The sequence below is a fragment of the Hordeum vulgare genome, chromosome 1H (genome assembly GCF_904849725.1).
Source record: "Hordeum vulgare subsp. vulgare chromosome 1H, MorexV3_pseudomolecules_assembly, whole genome shotgun sequence".
Classification (NCBI taxonomy): Eukaryota; Viridiplantae; Streptophyta; class Magnoliopsida; order Poales; family Poaceae; genus Hordeum; species Hordeum vulgare.
In genome coordinates, this window is record NC_058518.1 from 432,924,494 (window position 1) to 432,951,671 (window position 27,178).

General features: G+C 45.7%; 1 protein-coding gene across 1 annotated transcript; it reads left to right on the forward strand.

Moving 5' to 3' along the window:
- The first annotated feature begins 870 nt into the window (after positions 1-870).
- On the forward strand, positions 871-4,439 carry LOC123442966 (probable mediator of RNA polymerase II transcription subunit 26b). Its single transcript, XM_045119165.1, has 9 exons — positions 871-2,112; positions 2,230-2,298; positions 2,388-2,470; positions 2,720-2,775; positions 2,898-3,025; positions 3,128-3,155; positions 3,244-3,626; positions 3,706-3,847; positions 3,946-4,439. The coding sequence occupies exons 1-9, from the start codon at positions 1,501-1,503 to the stop codon at positions 4,068-4,070; spliced, it is 1,626 nt and encodes a 541-aa protein (XP_044975100.1). The 5' UTR covers positions 871-1,500; the 3' UTR covers positions 4,071-4,439.
- Positions 4,440-27,178: the final 22,739 nt, after the last annotated feature.

Below are 27,178 nucleotides of genomic sequence, written 5' to 3' on the forward strand. Positions count from 1 at the left end.
ATTCGCCCCGAAAGGAAGCAAGAAACACATGCCACTTGCGCGTCGAGAATCCCTGGCTGGAACAACCGGGAGATACGGTTGCGTGGGCGATTTTGGAAGCAACCGCAGGAGGCGAGGGCGTTAACCGCAACGAGCCACCCCTGCTGTATGTAGCTCGAAAGAGAAAACTACACTGCAGGTAACTGTGGCGTCGTGGACCCGTGGCGGGCTCCAGACCGTTGCTATCGGGAACATATTACGGTCGATTTTCGAAGGGAACATGGACTGAGCTCCCACGATGCCAGTTTTTTCGAGAAAGGAAATACTCCGGGTCAAAACCATTTCATTAAAATTGACACCGTGTGCTAGCACCAGTAGAGTAGAGAACATTTATGCTGGTTGATTTGGATGGTGATGGTGAGACGAGAAGCAAATAAGGCAATCAATGGCGCTGCGCCAAGGATAATGGCGTGAATCATGGGCAGCGATCGAAGCACTTTGAATACCAGTACCAAACTACAGCAGTACGTACGTACTATACTTGTGGTAAACAAAAGTACAAAACCAGGGAAGGGGAGACGGAAGAAAGAGAGTGCGTGTCGACTGGGCGGGGTCAAACCAAGGAGAAGCCAGCCACCACGAGGCCGCCGCGTCGCCCCCCTCCCCTGTGCAGTGCAGGTGCAGCAGAATGAGAATCTAGAGACGAAAGGGAGGGAACGGAGAAAGGAGGAGGGGGGGGGGGGGGCGGTTGCTGCCGTGCCGCTGCGAAAGGAAGACCAGCGAAGCGGTGACGCGACCCGGTTTGTTACCGCGCGTATTTCGGGGCTGCCACCGCCGTAGCTAGCACTGGCAGTAGTACTAGTCGCTCGCTCTTGTTTAGTTAGCTGCGCTCGGGGTCCTCGTGGGCTCGGGTCGCGTAGCGTACCCTGCCATCCGCGTCCCTATCCACCCGCCCCGTCCCAGTCCCCAGCCCCAGCCCCAGCCCCGACCCTACCCTACCCTACCATACCCTTCCTGGTGGCGTCGTTCGCCTCGCCCTGCCTTGCCTTGCCTTGCCTTGCCTTCTCCCCCAGCCGAGCCCAGCCGCACCGTCTTCTTCCTCCCACGCCCACGCCCACGCCCCTGGCCCTACCCTACCTCCCCCCTTCCGCAAGGGCCAGATAGGATTTGGTAAGGTTCTTCTCGCTGCCGCAGCGGGGACTTGGGGGCCAAGCAAGGAAGGGAGAGGGAGAGGGGGGACGTAACCCGACTCGACTCGACTCGGTTTCCTCGATTTGTTTCGGCCCGATTCGTTTCCTGCTGGCCTCGCCCTGTTCGTCGATTTGATTTCCGGCGAATTTCGCTTTCACGATCGCCGGATTCCGGGGGGGCATCCGATTCGCGATCGGACCGGGATTGGGTTCTCGGTCGCGGCGTAGTAATCCCATCTCAATAGGGTAATCGGCGGAGCATCGGTTCCTGTCTGGTGCTCCTAGCTCTTGTTGTTTCTCGTCGTCCGCGGCCCGATCTCCGGGGGGGCGAATGGCCGACGACGGGCTGGACCGGTGGCGCGGCTTCTTCCGGGGCGCCGGCGTCGGCATCTGCGAGGTCATCGAGAAGGCCATCCTCGTCGCCGCCGCCGACGAGCCGCAGGAGTTCCTGCGCCGCCGCGACCGCATAGCCGAGAGGCTCTTCAACGCGCTCCTCGCCCGCCCCTCCTGCCACGGCTGCACCGCCAGCACCGGCTCCGTGCCCCCCGCCACGCCCGCCGTCGCCGAGGACAAGGGCAGCGTGCGCCGCGTCCCCGACAAGGAGTGCAAGGTCGATAGCAGCAGCCTCGGCGCGCCCGGTCGTGGTGGGCTTGGCGGCGGCGGCAGCATCAGCGAAGACGACGACGACTCTGACTCCGACTCCGAGGACGACGAGCGCCTCCGCCGCGCAGCCGCCAGCAACTACGGCCACAACTATGATGACGACAACGACGACGACGAGGAGCAGGACGCGGCCGCACCGGCGGAGGAAGACCACCACGCTGAGGATGACGACCCGGAGGCTGAGGAGCTCGAGGCCCTCACCAACGAGATCGATGAGGAGTCACAGATCCTTGGGGAGGTCCTCCGCATCAAGGAGCTCCTCCTGCACAAGCAAGACCATGTACGTCCACTTACCTGTGCAGTTACTTCTCTCATTCATTGCTGAAGTTGTTATTTGTCAACTCCAGTGAGCACTTAGGGTTGATCTCAATTAATAAAACACAAACGTGTTTTGCAGTCGGATACTACTCTCTTCGACTCGCTGAGGAGGCTGCAGCTGATGCAATTGTCCGTCTCCACTCTTAAGGTACGTACCTATGTTTTGCATACTGCATATGAGGGTTGTTGGTTTTGTTTACTATTTGGTTTGCTTATCTTTGGTGCTGTTCATCGTAGGCTACTGAGATTGGGAGGGCTGTTAATGGCCTTCGGAAGCACAGCTCGCAGCAGATTCGTCACCTCGTGCAGACTCTCATTGAGTAAGCTCCATCGACTCCTACCTAGTCTGGCTTTATAGAGCCAGTTCATGCTTGAATTTGAAGAGTTCAGCAAGACAAATTTCTTCTCTGATGTACTGAAAAGATTTTGATTACTACCATTTCATATGCACTGCTACATAGTCATCACCTACCTTGTTCATCATCCCAAAGAAAAATGAGAAATTACCTTGTTAGCATGAGTCCAAAGCAACTATTGTTGACATCTTCAGTTGCTTTTTGTGTTTCCAGCGATTGGAAAATTTTGGTTGATGAGTGGGTCAGTACTACCAATGTCGCCCTTGCAGGTAAAGGATCTGAATTTGTTCAATGTTACATTTGATCCATCAGTTTCAAGAGTTAATTCCGAGTGAATAAATACTCAGTTCCAAGCCTCTTAGCTTACTATTATTACTTCTGTTACCTGTAGACAACTCCCCAGGAACTTCAAACCCTTCTGTTGTGGATGATGATGAAGAAGAAGAAGGCCTTCCTTCTCCACCTTTGGATGAAGGAGCATTCTTTGCACCTGAGACTACTGCCATTCAACTCTCTGCGGTACTAATATATCCACTCTTGCTATCTGAATTGTTTTAGTGCTGAACAACAAGCTAATTAGCTTCCGTTGTTATTTCGCCTGTCCGCCTTTGCGACCTGAAGTTCTTTGACGAAATGGATGAAGATGGAAGTGAGTACAACTACCCGAATTGCTTAGTTTTCCCTTGGTATTCTAGCACTCCGTAGATTGTGTGATAACTAACATTATATTATGACAGACTTGAGACACAACAATGACGGTCGCCTTGGAAACAAGAGGGAAAACAATGGCAGAAGGCCTCCAAACTATTCAACTGTGTCAAAACCTGAACTTACTCGACCTGTTGGGACTGTTGAAAGAGATCAGTTCAGGAGGCCAGAATTGACAAGGCAAGAACCACCAATGAGGCATACAAACCAGCAAAGGCCTCAAGGTTCAAATTTGCAAGCCAAGCCCCATGTCATGCTCAACAAGCAATCCAGGCCCCCAAGTTCTGATTCTGGATCTATTATGAGACCAATGAAGGCGGCTACTCAACAGAAACCCATCGGTGAGATGAAGTACAAACAGACTCAGGAACACTTCGGTGTCGAAAGAAAACCTGCAATGGGTCATGTGGATGTAAGTAACACATGCTACTGAGACTTAAGCTATGATGATGCTTAATATCTCATGACTTACATCTTCTGTTTGACTCTAGAAATCAAGGCTCCGTGCACAGCCTTCAGCAGGAGTCAGGCTAGAATCGGCAAAGCCGAAGACCCAGGATGGCTTGGAAAGCAACGGAAGGTTGGAAGCAGCCAAGCGCAGGCTCCAGGAACGTTACCAGGAAGCTGAAAATGGTTCGTGTTGTCTTTTGTTGCACAAATATTTTCTTTTATCACATACGCACATGTATAATCTTGTGGTTTACCTAACTGTATTCTTCCATCCGCCACAGCAAAGAAGCAGCGCACGATACAAGTAATGGAGCTGGGCGACATACCAAAGCCTAAGAGTCATACCAAGCAACCTATGGCAAAGTCAAGGAATAACATTAGAAGTAGGGTACTCGGCCGGCGCTGATTCTTGTGTGATGTTTTTCTTCACCTGATGAACTGTTGCCATGTCGAGGTGGTCCAAAGGAAGCAACTGAACTTAGTTGCAAGGACCAAAACCATATTTTTGAACATAAACACCTTCACCTCTGATGGAGAGTTATCCTTGAAGTTGCAAGAGTCGTGCTGGATGCAATAAGTTAAGCCTTTGCTTTGCATGCATTCTCCGCTCTTGCGATGGGAGCTCAGGAGAGTTTAGTCATGTCTTGATAATCTGAGAGTGGACATGTAGTAGTTCATCCTGTATCGGCTGGTTAATTTTTCTTCCTCTTTACTCGGGAAGGAAGCTGTAGATACTCAGATAGAATAATTATCAATATTCGGTACATTCCATCTAGCCTGGACATTTTACACGAGTTTATTCCGTGGGACATTCTTGGTAGTATATTCCTTGCTCCTTTGCAAGTCTGGACTATAATCATGATCCGGTGGCTGGCCTACTTGCTCCTCACATGCAAGCCTTGGGTCAGCCTTTGCACCAACCATCCTCCCTGATGGTAATAATGTGTTTGTATGGTCATGATCAGGCTTCGGGTTCTTGCTGCTCGTAAGAGTAGTGTCAGTGTCAACAGTCTCTACGGACTGCAAATGCAAGGTGGTTGGAGATTTCTAAGTTATCATTGGGAAAATTGCTTAGTTATGTGGAAAAGATGGGATGGATAACGAAGTTAAGCAAAAAGTGATGAAGATGTGCGTTGCCGTTTGGGATAGCGTGGATTCCACCAGCTTAGTGGTCAGTCAGTATGGGCAGTAGCTTGAGCAGCCAACCAAGAAAGCCCGCCCACCATTTATTCCTCGTTTCTTCTTATCCATTGTTGCATGTTCCAACTTCCAGCAAAGATCTTTTTTTCTTTTGTATAGTTTTCGGTAGAAGCCAGCAAAGACTTGTGACTTGTGAGCCGGCCATTTTTTCCAGGAAGGAGTCTGGCCTGGCTCCAGAATTTGGCAAATGGCTAGGTCAGCGTTACCGGCTACTACCTCTGTAAAGAAATAGGTAACCTTCTCCGTGAAGAAATATAAGAGCAGCGTTCAGATCACTTCTCTGTAAAGAAATTTAGGAGTGTTTATAGATAACTAAAACGGAGGGAGTACTAACTGTACTAAATACGATATCAACGGCTGGTTCAAGCTAAGGACCAGGCTAGACTCACATTATCGTCTTGGCACATGCTGTGAACTTGGCAGGGAAGCAGGAGGATGGTCTTTGCGGAAATACCCTAGCAGGGGACTAGAAATCTCCTATAGTCGTCCTGGAAAGCCACGTGAAAAGAATTTAGGTGCACGAAGCAGATGGTCGTCGTTGTCGCTGCCGTCGCTTGTTGCAATCGATTTTGTGTCCTACGCCAGCCAGCCAGCCAGCCCTTGTAGTATCTTGTTCGCTGTTGCTTGGAGCCGGTTCCCCCACTCAGCATGTGCGGTTCGGTTGCGAGCAACCTTTCTTTGACCCGTTCTTTTCAAGCCAAAGACAGAGACCCCGTGGTGTGCCGCACCAAAGTCTCCCCCACCCACCTTCCAATCACTCCGCCGTAACGCCCCTCGGATTTGCTCGCGGTGGTGGGCTGAGCATGAGCATGAGCCTGAGCCTGAGCTGACGACGATGCCTTCCTCCTCCTCACCCTCGTCTTTTTAATTCAGTGCCGCTTGTTAAACAATTCGAAAGGGGGCTCGATATGCGTATTGCTCCCCACCTTTTGTACTCCTATAATATAATAATGGCTCTCAAAATTCGAAGGGAAAAAAAGGAAGCGTGCGTGCAGTTGTGTGATGACGTGAAGGGGTTTCCCAGTTCTTATGGGTAATATTTCCCTCACAAAAGGTTATTCCGGGTAATAATCTGCATTCTAGCCGCTTTGAATCGGATGGATGGATGGTTGTAGGAAAAGGAAGAAGAGAAACGCGACGTGGCTTTGGGTTCTCAATTATCTCGAGTCTGGAAAGCACTCTCTAAGATCAGTGCTGAGGGGAGTGTGCTTGCTAGACCAGTAGGTTGGCTCTGTTTGTTGGAGCATCTGATCTGATGATGAGATCGGGCTAAAGTGGAGCTTGTTAGGGGGATCGGGTGCTGGGAGCCACGGTCTTTAAAACAGCGGCGCCTAGAATGGAACCGTTCGTGGCGGTTTGGTTTGGTACCACCAATGGAGATCACTAGTCTACTATCCTACCATCCAAGGGCCCTGCATCTGAGCGGCCGACGTGACACAGCGTAGGAGAGCACGTATACAAAATGCAACATGTGGCCTCTTCTGTCAGCGTCCAAGCCTAATCCAGTCTGAAGCTTGTTGACGCCTTCAGTTAAATCGCATGACGCTTCGAGCTGAGTTACGAAGATCCAGCGGCGGGGTGGCACGGGATCCCATCCAAGATCCAACGGCTACAGTTCATCATCTTAGTTATGTGCTATCAATCTCCATGGCCGAGCTGTAAGACTATGTAAGCCAGTGGCTGAGGAAATGAACCCTATCCAGAAATATTCCCCGTACCCTAGGTATTAGAGCATCTACGGTCGGAACTTGTAAATTCGACCCCTCAAACACCCGCGGACATCTGATGTCTACTAAACAAATTCGGACCCTCAAACACCCACGAGGGGCCCACGAGGCGCCCTGGTGGGTATTGGCCACCACTTCACCTTCTCGTCCTCCTACAAAGCTTCTAGTGCCTCTTTTGTTTCAAAAAAATCATCAAAAAGTTTCGTCGCATTTGGAGAACTTTTATTTCAGCTCAAAAAACAACACCACGATAGTTCTGCTGAAAAGAACGTCAGTGCGAGTTAGTTTAGTTTTAAATAAATCATATAAAGTGCATCAAAACCACATAAAAGTATTGTAAACATAAACAAACATGGCATGAATACTTCATAAATTATCGATACGTTGGAGACGTATCAACGTGCACGGGCGCATCCGCGGACAATGATCGGTCACGCCTTAAATAATGGATTCTACATCCGGATACCTCAAATTCATATTATTACATGGGACGTAAACCTAATACTAAGCGGAGGTCGACCGGCTCCGTCGTGCCCATTTTCGGCGGCTGGTTGCGCCCCTCGTAGTGTTGGTCCGGCCGCCGGCGAGGTAGAGTAGGACATGGGACACTAACCGGCTCATGGGACTCGATCTACCTCCATCTCCCATGCCCCACTCTCCCTCGTTGGAGCCCGTAACTCGAACGGTGTCGTTGACATGAGGTCGATGATTGATCCTTCCTGGAAGGAGCCGACATCCACCACGACACGGTTGCGGCGCCTGCACTGGTGCACCCTACGAGGCACCGGAGAATGTGACTTCGTGTCTCCAACGTCCATCGCCGTGAGGGCCTCCGCCGCCTCCCATGCCCGCTTCCTTTTCCTGTGGGCACACCGAGCCATGACATCGTCCGATGACGGTCATGGTTCCTTCTCGACGCGCCAACGGAGGGGTTGCGCTTCCGCCACGGCCTTCGAATGCTAGACTGGCCGCACCACCTACGGTAAGGCAGCGACACTGGATCCAAGCATCGGTTGTGCGGATGCAACGGATTCCCGACATTGCGATTCCGAGCGCTGCCGTCGTGCGCCCCCCTCCCGGGAGCGGCGGAGCGCAGTTCGGACAACCATCTCCTCCTTGGGGCCGCGTGGGATGAGCTCGTGGTCGACGAATCTCGAGGTGAAGGACTCAGATCCGCTGCCCGCCATGTCGGAGAAGGCCGAAGATCGCCGAAGGTGGGCTTGGGGTGGCGGATGGGGGTGGAGTTAAGTGGCTAGGGTTTGGTCCGACGAGCGTGGTGACAAATATATATGGGGTAAATGCGGACTAGTGCGGGCTAGACGGACGTGCCTGGGCTCCTCATATCAACCCCGCATTTGGGCTGGATATGAGGGGTGCCGGTCAGCCCGGGTGTTTGAGGCCGGTTTGAGGGGTGTGGCTGGGTTGATTTCTTGTGACCGGTGAGTGACCGGGCGGCTTGCCCGGGCGTTTGAGGCGGGTTTGAGGGGTTCGAGTGTAGATGTTGTTACTTTACTTTTCCTAACGGTTCATTAGCTAGGGTAGCAAAATTCCCCATTAATCGTGAGTACTCCACATCGAGATTTGATATATCTAGTCAATCCTCACCAAGATGTAACAATTGGTACCGGTATCTACTTATTCCTTGGAGGCGTTTCTGCGGTGAGATTTGGCGGCGCTTGTGGCGGTAGATAGTTCGGGTGTAGATCTGCACCTGAGGCACAATTACTTGAGCTAACTTCTTTAGGAGTAAAACCCCGTGATCCAGGTAGGTTGGTGCACGTAGTGGCAGTGTGGCGACTAGGCGGCGAAGAGGCATGATGAAGAGAAGGGTTATGGACTAGTTCCAAGGTAAAATTCCGATCTTCTTCAACACTTTTTATAGTGAAATCCAAGATTCAAGAGGAGAAACCTGCTGTTCATGAGGTCACAATGATGAAATCAGACATAGATCAAGTTGTATCTAGGACATAGGAGATCAGTACCAAGATGGACAACATGTAGAAACAAACGTCAACATTGAAACCCACGTTGGCTTGCATGGAAGCTCTATTGCTCCTGCGCTGACCTCGAGGGATTGTTGAAGGGAAAGGAAATAGGGCCTAGTGTTGGAAATATGCCCTAGAGGCAATAATAAATTGGTTATTATTATATTTCCTTGTTCATGATAATTGTCTATTATTCATGCTATAAATTTATTATCCGAAAACCGTAATACATGTGTGAATATGTAGACCACAACCTGTCCCTAGTGAGCCTCTAGTTGGCTAGCTCGTTGATCAATAGATGGTCATGGTTTCCTGATCATGGACATTGAATGTCATTGATAACGGGATCACATCATTAGGAGAATGATGTGATGGACAAGACCCAATCCTAAGCATAGCACTAGATCATATTATTCGTCTGCTAAAGCTTTTATAATGTCAAGTATCATTTGCTTAGACCATGAGATTGTGCAACTCCCGGATACCGTAGGAGTGCTTTTGGTGTATCACACTTTACAACGTAACTGGATGATTATAAAGGTCCACTACGGGTATCTCCGAAAGTGTCTGTTGGGTTGGTACGAATCGAGACTGGGATTTGTTGCTCCGTGTGACGGAGAGGTATCTCGGGGCCCACTCGGTAATGCATCATCATAATGAGCTCAATGTGACTAAGGAGTTAGCCACGGAATGACGTGTTACGAAATGAGTAAAGAGACTTGCCGGTAACGAGATTGAACAAGGTATAGGGATACCGATGATCGAATCTCGGGCAAGTATCATACCGGTAGACAAAGGGAATTGCATACGGGATTGATTGAATCCCCGACATCGTGGTTCATCCGATGAGATCATCGTGGAACATGTGTGAGCCAACATGGATATCCAGACCCCGCTGTTGGTTATTGGCCGGAGAGATGTCTCGGTCATGTCTGCATGTTTCCTGAACCCGTAGGGTCTACACACTTCAAGTTCGATGACGCTAGAGTTGTTATGGGAATAGTACATGTGGTTACCGAAGGTTGTTCAAGTCCAGGATGAGATCCCAGACATCACGTGGAGTTCCGGAATGGTCTGGAGGTAAAGATTCATATATAGGAAGTGGAGATTCGATCACCGAAAATGTTTCGGGGATCATTGGTATTGTACCGGGACCATCGAAAGGGTTCAGGGGGTCCACCGGGAGGGGCCACCAGCCCCCAAGGGCCACGTGGGCCAAAAGTGGATGGGAACCAGCCCCTAGATGGGCTGGTGTGCCACCCACCAAGGCCCAAGGCGCCTAGGGCAGCAAACCCTAGGGCGTGGTGGATGCCTTGGGTGGCAAGCCACCCCCTAGGGCATCGCCCCCTCCTCCTCCTCTTGGCCGCCTCACCACCTAGGGGAAATCCTAGGGTGGCCGGCCCTCCTCCTCCTCCCTCCTATATAGAGTGGAGGGTTTGGTAGGGCTGGACACACCTTTCACACCTCCCCAAGGCGCAACCATACCTCTCCCTCTCCTCCTCCTCCGTGGTGCTTTGGCGAAGCCCTGCCGGAGAACTACAAAGCTCCACCATCACGCCGTCGTGCTGCCGGAGCTCTCCCTCAAATTCTCCTCTCTCCTTGCTGGATCATGGCGAAGGAGACGTCACCGGGCTGCACGTGTGTTGAACACGGAGGCGCCGTTGTTCGGCGCTTAGATCGGAATCTTCTGCGATCTGAATCGCAACGAGTACGACTCCATCAACCGCGTTCATAGTAACGCTTCCGCTTAGCGATCTTCAAAGGTATGAAGATGCTTTACAACCTCTCTCGTTGCTGGTTTCTCCTAGATAGATCTTGGTATGACGTAGGATTTTTTTTGAATTACTACTAGGTTACCTAACAAATAGTGCATGTAACATGATAGAGCTAGCAATCTCAACAAAAAACAAAGAAACTGGACTCCTAAAGAAAATAATGAATCATTTCGACTAGCCGATGCACCAAGACAATGCTGTCCGCCGCATCATCATCAAGGTGGACGACTTCAAGTACTTTGTCCGTGCATGGCACCCTGACGACCATGTGGCCATCGTGAAGCTATCTCTCCATGTGCACATAGTCGTCGAAAACATGCCCATGCAATTCTGGAGCTCGGAGGGGGCAGAGGAGGCGTTCGGCGACTTCGACCACATTGACCGCCTCGATAGTCACACGTACAACCGTGGCTAGACTAAAACGTTCGCGTGCTGGCTGTGGGGGTGGGACGTGGTGCACATCCCGACGAAGAGGGCGCTGTGTGTGCTCAAGCGTGGCGTAGGGCACGTCGACGACATCATGGGCTTCTCGTTGTCAGACCGTAACGTGCTACCACCGTCGGGAGTGCACCGCTACGGCCTTCTCATCCATGTGGACACAGAGGAGGACTGCACCCAACTCCCGTCGTGATCCTCACACTCCGTCCAGAGCGGGATCCCTTCCTCGGAGGAGGAGGACAACCGCCCTTTGCCACGCACGGAGCTGGGCACATGGGTAAGTGGCGTTGAGGATGGGCAGGGCAAGGCAAGACACAACATCCTGGAGGTGGAATCATCAGGCTATAGGAGCTTCCCCAACCTCAGCAAGAGGCGCGATCAGGACACCGATGACCAAGGCAACCACATCGCAGGTCCTGGAGATACACACTCATGGGTCATGGCCATCAGTCCAAGAGCAAGGCGCCGACAACGAAGGAACCACGAAACCTAGTTGGAAGCATAAGATGAAAATGCATATTCTTGGTCATAACCCCTCCATTTGGGCTTTTGTTCGTGTTGGTTTGCAAGGTGAATTCTTTGGTGATGGAAAGGAACCGGATCGTGAAGCGACTGCGGAAGAATTGAAGATGTTGCAATACAACACACAAGCATGCGACATTCTATTCAATTGCATATGCCCCGAAAAGTTCAACAAGATTATCCGTATTGAGAATGCCAAGGAAAATTGGGACACTTTGGTTGATATGCACGAAGGTACCGAACCTGTCATGGAATCTAAGTTTGATATGCTACAAAATCATCTTGACAAGTTCAAGATGCAGGATGGTGAAGGAGTCGCTGAGATGTACTCTAGGCTTGCTCTCATCACAAATGAGATTGCCGGCTTAGGTAGCGAAGAGATGACAGACAAATTCATCATCAAGAAGATACTTAGAACCTTAGATGGAAAGTATGACACCATGTGCGCATTGATCCAAATGATGCCAAACTACAAAGATCTCAAGCCAATGAAAGTCATTGGAATGATTCTCGCTCATGAAATCTCACTCATGGACAAAGAAGAGTTGCACAACAAGTCAAGCAGTGCTTACAAAGCTTCAAATGATGCTCCCGCTACTTCAAATTACAACCTTGTCACCAATGAAGATATAAGCCTCATGGTCATTAAATTCAACAAGTTCTACAAGAGTAGAGGCAAAGAGAGAAGCTCCAACTCAAAATATAAATAGAAGCAATCATCTAGTCGTGACCGAAACTGTTACAATTGTGGAAGGCCCGGACACTACTCCAATGAGTGCTCGCCCCCCTGCAAAAGAAGAGAAGAGTCACCTAGAAGACGAAGCTCAAGAGAAGAGTCACATCAAAGAGAGAAGGAGTAGAGAAGATTGTTATGAACAAAGACCCTCCTGGAGAAGCAAGGAATAGGAGAAGAAGGATAAGTACACCAAGAGCCACTCAAGAAGAATACATCAAGCTCATGTTTGTGAATGGGTATCCGGCTTCGAGTCCGACAACCAATCCGAGAGAAGCTACCACTACAACTTCGACTACAGCCAAGATGAAGGTGTTGCCAGTCTTGGACTCGTATCATTCTAATCCTATGACATATTTGAGTCACCAAATGAAGGGATTGGAAACTGCTTCATGGCTAGAGGCCCCAAGGTATCACACCATGAGTACTTTGACTTTAATAGTGAGGAGGATGACTTACTAGGAGATGATGACTTGTTCTTTGATAAAAATAGTGATATCAATGAAAATGAACTTGATGATAATCATGCTAGTCAAGATAAGTCGTGTGATGATGATAAGAAGGAGATTGAGCATCTAACTAAGAATTAAACACTCTTAACTTAGCCCATGAATCTACTCTATAATATCATAGAGAGCTTGCAAGAACTCATGAGAAGCTACGTTTTGAGAAGTTGAATTTAGAGCAAGAGCACGATTTTATTAAAGTAATCAATGACGATCTTCAAAAAGAAGAGTTCTTCTTATCTAGCCAAATGATTAATCTTATCTACTTTTGTTCCACAAGTTAAACCTAAGAATACTAGTAACAAAGGAAATAAAGTTTCTTCATCTAGTAACAACAACACTAATGCTAAATCAAATGATGTTGCTAGTAGCTCTCTTGATTCCACTAATGATGCTCTTAGCCAAGTTACACTTGAGAAAGAAAACGATTTATTGAAAGGAATTATAGAGAGAGGTGTCTTCAAGTGTCTTGCCCGAAGTAAGCAATTCGAGGAAATTGTACGCAAGGAATAAGGACAATGGAATAAACAAGGCATTGGCTACTTCAATGCCAATGGAGTTGAATGGGAAGAAGGTCAATACCCCAACCCGAAGTTTGTTCCCCAAAGGGAGAAGTATGACCCCACTCTCCCCAAGGGAACAAGTTCTCAAGATGACCTTCCACCACAAGACCACAAGGGCAAGGACAAGCTTCAAGAGGAGATTGACTCATCTGAGGAAGAATCCCAAGCCAAGGTCAAGTGGATTCCAAGGGAAACTACTAGCTCTACTTCATCGAGCGCTACCTCAAATCCAAGGATCCCCATCAAGTTGATGTGGGTCCCTAAGAAGAAGAACTAGAGAAGATCTTGAGGGGTGACTCCACTAATGAAATTCACTCTTATTCATATTGGCAAGAACTAGTTGCAATCAACTCCAACCTTATGTATTAGTTCAAGGAGTCACACATTCCCTCAAAGGTAAGCAAGGGACAAGGTAATTAATGTACCAATGGACATCATCTCATATGCACTTCATTCCATGTCCACAGATATCCTTCTATTTGTTCCTTGTGTATGGGACTAACCCATGCAGGTGAGGAGAGTAAGAAATAATAAGGATTGCTCCCAAATCAATATGATCTTCATCAACAATGATCATTCATCACTACTACACCTATATGAGTCTCCTATGACCAAACCCAAGGTCAATTTATCCCTCTTAGAGGGGATGTCACATCAAGGGGGAGCTTTACTCTAAGAATTGAGTTAAATCATCTCTTAAGGTTTGAACACATTGAAAGCTTTATGTAAAAGTGTCAACCCCACTTGTTCTTAAATGATGAGTATGCCCTATGATCAAGTATTCTTGCTTGGCTCCTAAGTCAATATAATCATATATAGATGACTTCATCATCACCAAAGTGCTTGGTAGATACTAGAGTGGTTGTGCATGTTTTCCATGTTTTATTTGACATATTATTGTGTGTTGAAGCATATTCCTCCGTATGTAGTTTTGGTAATTGATGACAATCCCTATGGACTAATGGTTGCTTTAAGTTATATTCGAAGGATTTGTCCATAGTCACTTCTTGAAGTCCATCTGTTAGTTTCAAGGAGTTTATATGATGACTAATGTAGTATTCAAGGTATTATCCAAAGAATGGTCATAAAGACACAAGGTTGATCAAGACTAAGACAAATAGTAAATCAAGATGATCAACACACAAATCGTACAAGATGTACCGAGAAGGATCAAGTGATCCCATAGTATGGTAAGCATTGTCCATAACGCTTTTGTGTATTGACCCATGGTCTTCGGGAGAGTTCTATGTGAGGTTAGGTGTGTTTCCATGTGTTTGTGTTAAGAGGAAGGTCTCATTCAACCTATGAAGGTTTACAACAAGTGGTGATCGTCATCAAGATTGCGGTGTGCAAGTTCAAGTGGAGCATCATGTAGATATCATGGTTGAAGCTTGTCGTCCATTGTGGTGGCAATGTACTCGTGAAGATGTGCTGAAAAGTGGCTCCCCATAGTGAGTACGGCGGGGGAAATCAGGAAAGGTGGTCCATCTTGAGTAAGACAAGATCACCATCAACTAGCTCAAGAGGACTAGGTGCAAGGTATAAGTTTGCCCTTGATAGATTTTTCTACATTAGGATAGATTGCCGTACTGTCAAGGGGGGCTGTCAAGTGAGTAGCTTGATTGTATCGTTCGTTGAGAGGTCAAACCATTTGCATCCTTGCATCATATTTATTGGTTCTTGTTTGGTGTTTCTGTTTGTGAGTTTTAGAGCTTATGGCCATCTTCATGACAAGCTCGAGTTCATCGAAAACGAAGTCCACATACATCTTCTATGATGTTTTTGATGTTGGAAGTTTTTGCTGGTTCTTCATTAATATAGGTCTCGTTGTTTGGATAGCTCTTGTCGTCCAGAATCCAGCAAGCTTGAGTTTGCTCGATTCGGAGCTCGTAGGCGAAAGTTATGGCAGTTATGGCAGTTTAAGTGCGAGCGGTAGTACCGCTCTAGGAGCGGTAGTAGTTTTTTACTACCGCTCTGTGGCGGTAGTATTGTTCGGTACTACCGGGTCTTGCACAACCGCAACCTCATCGGAGGTAGGCACAAATTTAACCTTTTTTACTTCTGCGGCAGTTGGATCTACCGTGCGATAGTACCGCTCCTAGCAGTGGTAGTACCACTCCTAGTAGCGGTAGTACCGCTTTGCTCGGGTTGAGAGTGGGGCTAACGGTTGGATTCTTTCCCCCACTATATAAAGGGGGTCTTCTTCCCCAATGGTTCTTATCTGTTGAGCTCACGTTCTTCCCTCATTGTTGACCTTCTTAGAGCTTGCTAACTCTCAATCCCTCCAATGATTCTCGCTAGTTCTTGAGGGAAAAGAGACAGGAGATCTAGATCCACATATCCACCAATCACTTTCTCCTCTATGTGAGTGGAACCCAGTTGGAAATATGCCCTAGAGGCAATAATAAATTGGTTATTATTATATTTCCTTATTCATGATAATCGTTTATTATCCATGCTAGAATTGTATTGATTAGAAACTCAAATCCACGTGTGGATACATAGACAAAACACTGTCCCTAGTAAGCCTCTAGTTGACTAGCTCGTTGGTAAAAGATGGTCAATATTTCCTCGCCATAGACATGAGACGTCGTTTGATAACGGGATCACATCTTTAGGAGAATGATGTGATGGACAAGACCCAAACTGTAAACATAGCATATGATCGTGTCAGTTTATTGCTACTGTTTTGTGCATGTCAATGTATCTGTTCCTATGACCATGAGGTCATGCAACCTTGTGTGTATCAAACATCTCAACGTAACTGGGTGACTATGAAGGTGTTCTACAGGTATCTCCGAAGGTGTGTGTTGGGTTAGCATGGATCAAGACTGAGATTTGTCACTCCATGTGGCGGAGAGGTATCTCGGGGCCCACTCGGTAATACAACATCACATCAAGCCTTGCAAGCAATGTGACTAAAGAGTTAGTCACATGATCTTGTATTACAGAACAAGGAAAGAGACTTGCCGGTAATGATATTGAACTAGGTATGGGGATACCTACGATCGAATCTCGGGCAAGTAACATACCGAAGGACAAAGGGAACAACATACAAGATTAACCGAATCCTTGACATAGAGGTTCAATCGATAGAGATATTTGTAGAATATGTAGGAGCCAATATGGGCATCCAGGTCCTACTATTGGTTATTGACCAGAGAATGTCTCACGTCATGTCTACATAGTTCTCGAACCCGCAGGGTCTGCACACTTAAGGTTCGGTGATGTTTCAGTATAGTTGAGTTATAGGTGTTGGTGACCGAAGGTTGTTCAGAGTCCCGGATGAGATCCTGGATGTCACGAGGAGCTCCAGAATGGTCTGGAGGTAAATATTGATATATAGGAAGTCCTCTTTTGGTCATCAAAAACGTTTCGGGCTCATGGTAGTGTACCGGTAGTGCCGGGAGAGTGCCGGGGGACCATCAGGAGGGGTGTGACGACCCAAGAGACTTATGTGGTGTGAGAGGAGGTGGACCAGCCCCTGGTGGGCTGGCCAAAGCCTCTCTCAAAAGCCCATGTGGCTAGGAGTGGAGATAAAACGTAAAAGTCCTTTAAAAGGAAAGGAAGGAGGAGTCCTGCCAAAGTAGTCCACCTCCCTTGGGGGAAGGTGGACTCTTCCTTGTAGGGTTCGGCCAACCCCTTCTCCTTGTAGTAGGGGCGAAGGCTACCTCCTATCCCCTCCTCCTATATATACTAGAAGTTTTGAGGGTTTCGAGACATGAAAATCAGCCATGGCTGCCTCTCTCTCCCTCTAGATTTGTTTCTCCTCTAGTATAATCCGACGGTGCTTAGGCGAAGCCATGATGGATTAGTTCACCACCACCACCACCACGCCGCCATGCTGGAGAACTCATCTATCTCTCCGCCCCTCTTGCTGTATCAAGAAGGCGGTGATCGTCAGCGAGTTGTATGTGTGCTGAACGCGGAGGTGTCTTCTGTTCGGCACTAGATCAGGATGCATCGTGATGGATCACGGGACGGATCGTGATGAGATCGCGGGATGGGCTGCGATTTAAATCGCGAAGATGCTCCACTACATCAACCGCGTTATATACGCTTGTGCTTAGCGATCTACAAGGGTATGTAGATTCACTCTCCCCTCTTGTAGATGATCATCACCATGGATAGGTATTGCGTGTGCGTAGGAAACTTTTTGTTTCCCATGCAACGTTCCACAACAATGGCATCCTGAGCTAGGTTTATACGTAGATGACATCATGAGTAGAACACAAAAGAGTTTTTGGGCATTGATGTTCAATTTCCTTCCCTCCTTAGTCTTTTATTGATTCGGTGGTATTGTTGGATTGAAGCGGCCCGGACCAACTTTACTTGTACGCTTACGAGAGACCGGTTTCATCGACTGACATGCAACTTGTTGCATAAAGATGACTCGCGGGTGCCTGTTTCTTCAACTTTAGTTGAATCGGATTTGACCAAGGCGGTCTTTGGAGAAGGTTAAATAGCAACTTGCATATCACCGTAGTGGCTTTGCGTAAGTAAGATGCGATCATACTCGATACCCATAGCAGCCACATAAAACATGCAACAACAAATTTGAGGACATCTAACTTATTTTGCAGGGTATGCATGTGATGTGATATGGCCAAAGACATGCTATGATATATTGGATGTATGGGATGATCATGTTGTAATAGTTAAATATCAACTAGCACGTCGATGCTACGGCAACCGACAGGAGCCATAGGGTTGTCTTTAATTATTTTTGCGCTTGGAGATGCTTTACTTTATCGCTAGTAGTAGCTTTAGTAGTAACATCATAGTTAGCACGACAACCTCAATGGTAGAACAATGATGGAGATCATGGTGTGACGCCGGTGAGGATAGAGATCATGCTCATGCTTCGATGATGGAGATCAAGAAGCACAATTTCATGACCATATCATGTCACTTACGATTTACATGTGATGTTAATCCTTTTATGCACCTTGTTTTGCTTAGGACGACGGTGGCATTATAAGGTGATCCCTCACTAAAATTTCAAGATACAATTGTGTTCTCCCCTACTGTGCACCGTTGCGACAGTTCGTCGTTTCGAGACACCACGTGATGATCGAGTGTGATAGACTCAATGTTCACATACAGCTGTGGCAAAAGAGTTGCTCACACGGAACACTCGGGGTTAAACTTGACGAGCCTAGCATGTATAGACATGGCCTCGGAACACAAGAGACCTAAAGGTCGAGCATGAATCATATAGTTGATATGATTAACAAGGGGATCTTCACCATTGAAACTAAACTCAACTCACGTGATGATCGAACTTGAGTTAGTGAATTTGGATCATGTGACACTCGAATGACTAGAGGGATGTCAATTTGAGTGGGAGTTCTTAAGTAATATGATTAATTGAACTCATTATCATGAACATAGTGAAAAGGTCTTTGCAAATTATGTTGTAGCTTGCGCTATGGCTCTACTATTTTTGATATGTTCCTAGAGAAAATTTAGTTGAAAGATGATAGTAGCAATTATGCGGACTAGGTCCGTAAACCGAGGATGGTCCTCATTGCTGCACAGAAGGCTTATGTCCTTAATGCACCGCTCAGTGTGCTAAACCCCGAGTGTCGTATGTAGATGTTGCGAACATCTGACATACACGTTTTTGATGACTGCATGATAGTTCAGTGCATAATGCTTAAACGGCTTAGAATTGAGGCGCTGAAGGTGTTTCGAACTTCACGGGACATACGAGATGTTCTAAGGGATGAAATCGGGATTTCAGGCTCGTGCCCTTGTTGAGAGGTATGAGACCTCCGACAAGATTCTTTGTCTACTAATAAGGGAGAAATGCTCAATCGTTGAGCATGTGCTTAGATTGTCTGGGTGCTACAATCGCTTGAATCGAGTGGGAGTTAATCTTCCAGATGAGATAGTGATGGTTCTCCAAAGTCACTGCCACCAAGCTACTAGAGCTTCGTGATGAACTATAACATATCAGGGATAAATATGATGATCCTTAAGCTATTCACGATGTTTGACACCGCGAAAGTAGAAATAAAAAAGGAGCATCAATTGTTGATGGTTAGTAAAACCACTAGTTTCAAGAAGGGCAAGGGAAAGAAGGGATACTTCATGAAACGACAAACCAGTTGCTACTCTAGTGAAGAAACCCAAGGTTGAACCCAAACCCGAGACTAAGTGCTTCTGTAATGAGGGGAACGGACACTGAAGCGGAACTACCCTAGATACTTGGTAGATGAGAAGGCTGGCAAAGTCGACAAAAGTGTATTGGATGTACATGATATTGATGTGTACTTTACTAGTACTCCTAGTAGCACGAGGGTATTAGATACCGGTTCCGTTGCTAAATGTTAGTAACTCGAAATAAAAGCTACAGAATAAACGGAGACTTGGTAAAGGCGAGGTGACGATGTGTGTTGGAAGTTTTTTCCAAGGTTGATGTGATCACCTTCGCACGCTCCTTCTACTTTTAAGATTAGTGTTGAACCTAAATGTTGTTTGGTGTTTGCGTTGAGCATGAACATGATTGGATTGTGTTTATTGCAATACGGTTATTCATTTAAAGAGAATAATGGTTATTCTGATTACTTGAATAATACCTTCTATGGTCATGCACCGAATATGAATGGTTTATTGAATCTTGATCGTAGTAATACACATGTTCATAGTATTGGTGCCAAAAGATACAAAGTAGTAATGATAGTACCATTTATTTGTGGCACTGCCGCTTGAGTCATATTGGTATAAAACACATGAAGAAGCTCCATGTTGATGGATATTTGGGCTCACTCATTGTTGAATCATTTGAGACATGCGAACCATGCCTATTGGTGTTAACGCATGAAGAAACTCCATGCAGATGGATAGTTTGGACTCACTTGAGACATGGAAATCATGGGCAAGATGATTAAAGGCCTCGTTTTCCAGTGAGATGGAACAAGAAAGTAACTTATTTTTAAGTAATACATTTTGATGTATGAAGTCCAATGAGTGCTGAGGCACGCAGTGCATATCGTTATGTTCTTACTTCACAGATGACTTGAGTACATACTAGTATATTTGCTTGATGAAACACACGTTTGAATTATTCAAAGGTTCAAGTAATTTCAGAGTGAAGTTGAAGATCCTCATGACAAGAGGATAAAATGTCTATGATATGATTGTAGAGATGAATATCTGAGTTGCGAGTTTGGTACACATTTAAGGAAATGTGGAATTGTTTCACAACGAATGCCACCTGGAACACCATGTTGTGATGGTGTGTCCGAATGTCATAGCCGCGCCCTATTGGATATGGTGCATACTATGATGTCTCTTATCGAATTACCACTATCGTTTTTGGGTTATGTATTAGAGACAGCCGCATTCACTTTAAATAGGGCACCACGTAATTCCGTTGAGATGACACCGTATGAACTATGGTTTAGAGAAACCTAAGCTGTCGTTTCTTAAAAGTTTGGGGCTGCGAAGCTTATGTGAAATAGTTTCATCCTGATAAGCTCGAACCCAAAGCGGATAAATGCATCTTTGTAGGACACCCAAAACAGGTGGGTATACCTCCTATCTCAGATCCGGAAGCAAAGTTTTTCTTTCTTCTAAAAACGGGTCTGCTACGGCAACAAAAGACCTTCCCTGGCAACGGCGTCAGGAATCCTTCTGCTACGGGCTACGCCTATAGGGACTTCCCTGGCAAATATGCAAAGGATTCCCGTGCGGCCTTGGAGCCTTGCGTTGGTGTTCCCTTGAAGAGGAAAGGGTGATGTAGCACATCGGCGGTAAGTATTTCCCTTAGTTTGAGAACCAAGGTATCAATCCAGTAGGAGGATCGCGTCAAGTCACAAGTACCTCCACAAACACAAAGAGCTTGCACCCAACACTATGAAGGGGTTGCAATCCCTTATAGATTGTTTGCAAAGTGAGAACTGAAAACAAAAAGTAAACAAAGAAAAGTAAAAGTAAAAGTGGAGACGATAGTTGTGAATAGACCCGGGGGCCGTAGTGTTAACTAGTGGCTTCTCTCATGAAAGCAAGTAGACGGTGGGTGAACGAATTACTGTCGAGCAATTGATAGAACCGCGCAAAGTCATGACGTTATCTATGGCAATGATCATATATATAGGCATCACGTCCAAAACAAGTAGACCGATACTTTCTACATCTACTACTATTACTCCACACGTCGACCGCTATCCAGCATGCATCTAGTGTATTGAGTTCATAAGAACAGAGTAACGCCTTAAGCAAGATGACAGGATGTAGATGGACAATCTCAAATCTATGATGAAAGCCCATCTTGTTACCCTTGATGGCAACAACACAACGCGTGCCTTGCTGCCCCTGCTGTCACTGGGAAAGGTCACCGCACGGTATGAACCCAAAACCAAGCACTTCTCCCATTGCAAGAATCATAGATCTAGTTGGCCAAACAAAACCCAAGATTCGAAGAGACTTACAAGGATATCAAATCATGCATATAAGAAATCAGCAAAGACTCAAATATAATTCGTAGATAACCTGATCACAAATCCACAATTCATTGAATCTCGACAAACACACCGCCAAAGAGGATTACATCTGATAGATCTCCATGAAGATCATGGAGAACTTTGTATTGAAGATCCAAGAGAGAGAAGAATCCATCTAGCTACTAACTACGGACCCGTAGGTCTGAAGTAGACTACTCACGAGTCATTGGAGAGGTGATGATGTTGATGTAGAAGCCCTCCAGCTCCAAGGTCCCCTCCGGCAGGGCACCGAGAAGGGTCTCCAGATGAGATCTCGCGGAAATGAAAGCTTGCGGCGGCGGAAAATTGGTTTCGTGGACGCGCTGATTTTTTCTAGGATTTTAGGGAATATATAGGCCAAAGAGCTAGGGCAGGGGAGATCCAGGGAGGCCACAAGCCTGGTCGCCGCGGGCCCCCCTGGTCGCGGCGACAGGGCTTGTGGGCTCCCTGTGGGCCTCCTGCCTTGGCCCTCAAGTCCCCCGATCTTCTTCTGTTCTGGAAAAATTCATTTCGGGGATTTTATTCCGTTTGGACTCCGTTCCAAAATTAGATATGAAAGGAGTCAAAAACACAGAAAAACCAGGAACTGGCACTTGGCACTGAATTAATAAGTTAGTCCCAAGAAAGATAAAAAAGTTATATAAAACATCGAAAGATGACAAGATAACAACATGAAACCATAAAAAATTATAGATACGTTTGAGACGTATCAAGCATCCCCAAGCTTAACTCCTGCTCATCCTCGAGTAGGGAAGTGAAAAAAATGATTTTTTTATGCTTTCATGCTACCTAGCATAGATGTCCTTTGTAACTCCTCTTATGTGACGTGAATGTTCAGATCCATTAGATTCAAAACAATAGTTTGCTATTGACGTGGAGACAATAATACTTCAAGCAAACTAGCAAGGTAATCATGAACTTTCAAAATAACAAGGCCAAAAGAAAGTTATCCCTACAAAATCATATAGTCTGGCTATGCTCTATCATCCTTGCACAACGAATTTAAATCTTGCACAACCTCGGTATTGGCCAAGTAATTGTTTTCACACCTTTACTTTCTCAAACCTTTTCAACTCTCACGCAATACATGAGCGCGAGCCATGGTTTTAGCACTATAAGTGGAATGGAGTGTGGTGGAGGTTGCAAGGCAAACAAGGAGAAGATGGTCACATTGACTTAGGCATATCAATGAGCTATGGAGATGCTCATCAATAAATATCAATGTGAATGAGTAGGGATTGCCATACAAATGATGCACTAGAGCTAAGAGTATGTGAAAGCTCTTAAAGAAAACTAGTGGGTGTGCATCCAACTTGCTTGCTCACGAAGACCTAAGGCAATTTTGAGGAAGCCCATCATTGGAATATACAAGCCAAGTTATATAATGAAAATTTCCCAATAGCTATATGGTGGTGACAAAACGAGAGACTCTCAATCATGAAGATCATGGTGCTTAATAAGCACAAGTGTGGAAAGATAGTAGCAATGTCCCTTCTCTCCTTTTCTCTCATTTTTTTGGTGGGCTCTTTGGCCTTTTTTTATTATTTATTTTTGTGGGCATCTTTGGCCTCGTTTTGTAAATGGGTTTCGCTGGCCTATTTTATTTCCTAACATGGGACAATGCTCCATCAATGATGATCATCACACTTACAACTCAAAACTTAGAGCAATGATGACTCTATATGAAATGCCTTCGGTAGTGTACCGTGACAATGATCTAGCATGGCATAGACATAAATGGAAACATCATGCTAGCTATCTTATGATCATGCAATGGCAATGTAGAAGTGCTGGCACATGTCATGGTGGTAGTTGCATGGCAATATATCTCGGAATGGATTTGAAAAAGCCATAGTAGGTATGGTGGCTGTTTTGAGGGAGGCTAATGGTGGGTTTTGTGCACCGGCGAAAGTTGCACGACACTAAAGAAGATAGTGATGGTGGAAGGTGAAAGTGCATCTAAACCATGGACTCAACATTAGTCATGAAGAACTCATATACTTGTTGCAAAAGTTTTAGTAGTAATCGAAACAAAGCATTCAATGCATACTCCTAGGGGAAGGGTTGGTAGGTATAAACCATCGCGCGATCCCGACCGCCACACAAAGGATGACAATCAATAAACTAATCATGCTCAGACTTCATCACATAGCGGTTCACCATACGTGCATGCTACGGGAATCACTAACTTCAACACAAGTATTTCTAGATCCACAACACCTTACTAGTATAACTTCAATATTACCACAACCACAACTCAAAACTAATTGAGATGAATCAAACTTCTCTAACTACTCAATGCACATGAAGGTGGAAGTTTTCATATCCCTTTGGATAACTACCCCTTTTGAGACTACTTTCATAGCATAGATCAACTACCACGCCACGCGCTTTCGTGCTCTAAAAGATAGAAGTGAAACAGACAGAGCAAAATCAACTAGCTCAAAAGATATAAGTGAAACACATGTGAGCTGAATTGTCTAACCAAAGGATATAAGTGAAGCTCAACAAAATCACGGTGAGTGCATGTCTCTCTCTCTAGGTGTGCAGCAAGGAAGATTGTGACACAAGAAAAATAAAATACTCCTACGATACAAGACGCTCCAAGCAAAACACATAACATGTGGTGAATAAAAATATAGCCCCAAGTAACGTTACCGATGGATTGAAGACGAAAGAGGGGATGCCTTCCCGGGGCATCCCCAAGCTTAGGCTTTTTCGGCATCCTTGAATCAACTTGGGGTGCCTTGGGCATCCCCAAGCTTGAGCTCTTGCCACTCTTTATCTCTTTGTCCATAAGAACTTCACCCAAAACTTGAAAACTTCACAATACGAAACTTAAACAGAAACTTGTGATATCATTAGTATAAGAAAGCAAATCACCACTTCCTTAGGTACTGTAGCAAGCTTAACTTCTACTTATGTTGATGTTGGGTTACCGTATTTTCAATCTTCCATGGCTAACACCCCCCGATACTAATCATAGTTTCATCAAAATAAGCAACCAACTCAACAAAAACATAATCTGTTAACAACAAGCCAGTCTGTAGCAATCTGTATACTTCGTATACTTCTGGTACTTCAAGAATTCTGAAAAATTATGACAGTCTGAAGACTTTGCGTAGAAATTAGCAGCACAACAAATCAACTCAAAAGCTCTCACATAAAAAAATGAAAATTCTTTTCGTGAGCAGAAAGTTTTGTCTTTTCCAGCATGACCAAACGATCATCCCCAAGACTAATCATAACGGTTTCACTTGGCACAAACGCAAAAGAAACACAAAAAACATAATCATAACAGAATTATGAAAGTGTGGAAAACACAAAACAGAAAGAAAAATGATAGATTCGTTGGGTTGCCTCCCAACAAGCGCTATTGTTTAACGCCCTTAGCTAGGCATTGATTTCAATGATGCTCACATAAAAGGTAAGGATTGAAACACAACGAGAGCATCATGGAGCATATGTCTAGCACATTTAAGTCTAACATACTTCCTATGCATAGGCATTTTATAGGAAAACAGATTGTCATGACAACCAATAGTTGCCATATGCGAGGAAGAAGAAAGAGACAATAGCAATCTCCACACAACGAGAGGTAATTTGGTAACATGAAAGTTTCTACCACCATATTTTCCTCTCTCATTATAATTACATGTGGGTTCATATTCGAATTCAACAATGTAACTATCACATAGGATATTCTTTTCATGATCCACATGCATGCAAAGTTGACGCTCTTCAAAAATAGTGGGATTATCATCAAATAAAGTCATGACTTCTCCAATCCCACTTTCAATATTGTTGCAAATATCATACTCATCATGAGGCTTAAACAAATTTTCAAGATCATAAGAAAGATCATCACCCCAATCATGATCATTGCAACAAGTAGGGGACATAGCAAAACTAGCATCCCCAAGCTTAGGGTTTTGCATATTTTTAGCATGATTGTCACTAATAGAATTTATAGTTAAACCATTGCAATCATGCTTTTCATTCAAGTAACCCTCGTGAATCACTTCATAAATTTCATCACGATTTTCAGATTCAGGCATCTCAAAAAAACTCCATAGAGAAAGTCAAGTGCACTCAACTCACTAGCAATTGGTTCAACATACTCGGATCTCTTAAAGAGATTAGCTAGTGGATCAGGATCCATATCAATAGATTTTCAGCAAGCAAAGATGCAAGCATATTGAAGGCACATGGCACACAAGCGAACAGAAAGAAAGCAAGAGAAAAAGGGCGAATGAAAAGGCGAACGAAAAAGGCAAATTGGTGAAGTGGGGGAGAGGAAAACGAGAGGCAACTGGCAAAAAAGGTAAATGCAAGAGATGAGTTTGTGACACTTACTTGGATAGATCTTGACTTGATCTCTCCCCAGCAACGGCGCCAAAAATACTTCTGCTACGGCAACAAAAGACCTTCCCTGGCAACGGCGCCAGGAATCCTTCTGCTACGGGCTACGCCTATAGGGACTTACTTGGCAAATATGCAAAGGATTCCCCCACGGCCTTGGAGCCTTGCGTTGGTGTTCCCTTGAAGAGGAAAGGGTGATGTAGCACAATGGCGGTAAGTATTTCCCTCGGTTTGAGAACCAAGGTATCAATCCAGTAGGAGGATCGCATCAAGTCACAAGTACCTGCACAAACACAAAGAGCTTGCACCCAACGCTATGAAGGGGTTGTCAATCCCTTATAGATTGTTTGCAAAGTGAGAACTGAAAACAAAAAGTAAACAAAGCAAAGTAAAAGTAAAAGTGGAGACGATAGTTGTGAATAGACCCGGGGGCCGTAGTGTTCACTAGTGGCTTCTCTCATGAAAGCAAGTAGACGGTGGGTGAACGAATTACTGTCGAGCAATTGATAGAACCGCGCAAAGTCATGACGTTATCTATGGCAATGATCATATATATATATATATGCATCACGTCCAAAACAAGTAGACCGATACTTTCTGCATCTACTACTATTACTCCACACGTCGACCGCTATCCAGCATGCATCTAGTGTATTGAGTTCATAAGAACAGAGTAAAGCCTTAAGCAAGATGACATGATGTAGATGGACAATGTCAAATCTATGATGGAAGCCCATCTTGTTACCCTTGATGGAAACAACACGATGCGTGCCTTGCTGCCCCTTCTTTCACTCGGAAAGGTCACCGCACGGTATGAACCCGAAACCAAGCACTTCTCCCATTGCAAGAATCATAGATCTAGTTGGCCAAACAAAACCCAAGACACGGAGAGACTTACAAGGATATCAAGTCATGCATATAAGAAATCAGCAAAGACTCAAATATAATTCATAGATAATCTGATCACAAATCCACAATTCATCGGATCTCGACAAACACACCGCCAAAGAGGATTACATCTGATAGATCTCCATGAAGATCATGGAGAACTTTGTATTGAAGATTCAAGAGAGAGAAGAAGCCATCTAGCTACTAACTACGGACCCGTAGGTCTGAAGTAGACTACTCACGAGTCATTGGATAGGCGATGATGTTGATGTAGAAGCCCTCCAGCTCCAAAGTCCCCTCCGGCAGGGTACTGGGAAGGGACTCCA

Bases quoted from the DNA above. Each gene is read 5' to 3' on its own strand.
- LOC123442966 (XM_045119165.1), top strand. From the start codon at position 1,501: ATGGCCGACGACGGGCTGGACCGGTGGCGCGGCTTCTTCCGGGGCGCC. The intron at 3,156-3,243 runs GTGAGTACAACT...ATATTATGACAG, and splicing joins CGAAATGGATGAAGATGGAA to ACTTGAGACACAACAATGAC. The intron at 3,627-3,705 runs GTAAGTAACACA...GTTTGACTCTAG, and splicing joins CTGCAATGGGTCATGTGGAT to AAATCAAGGCTCCGTGCACA.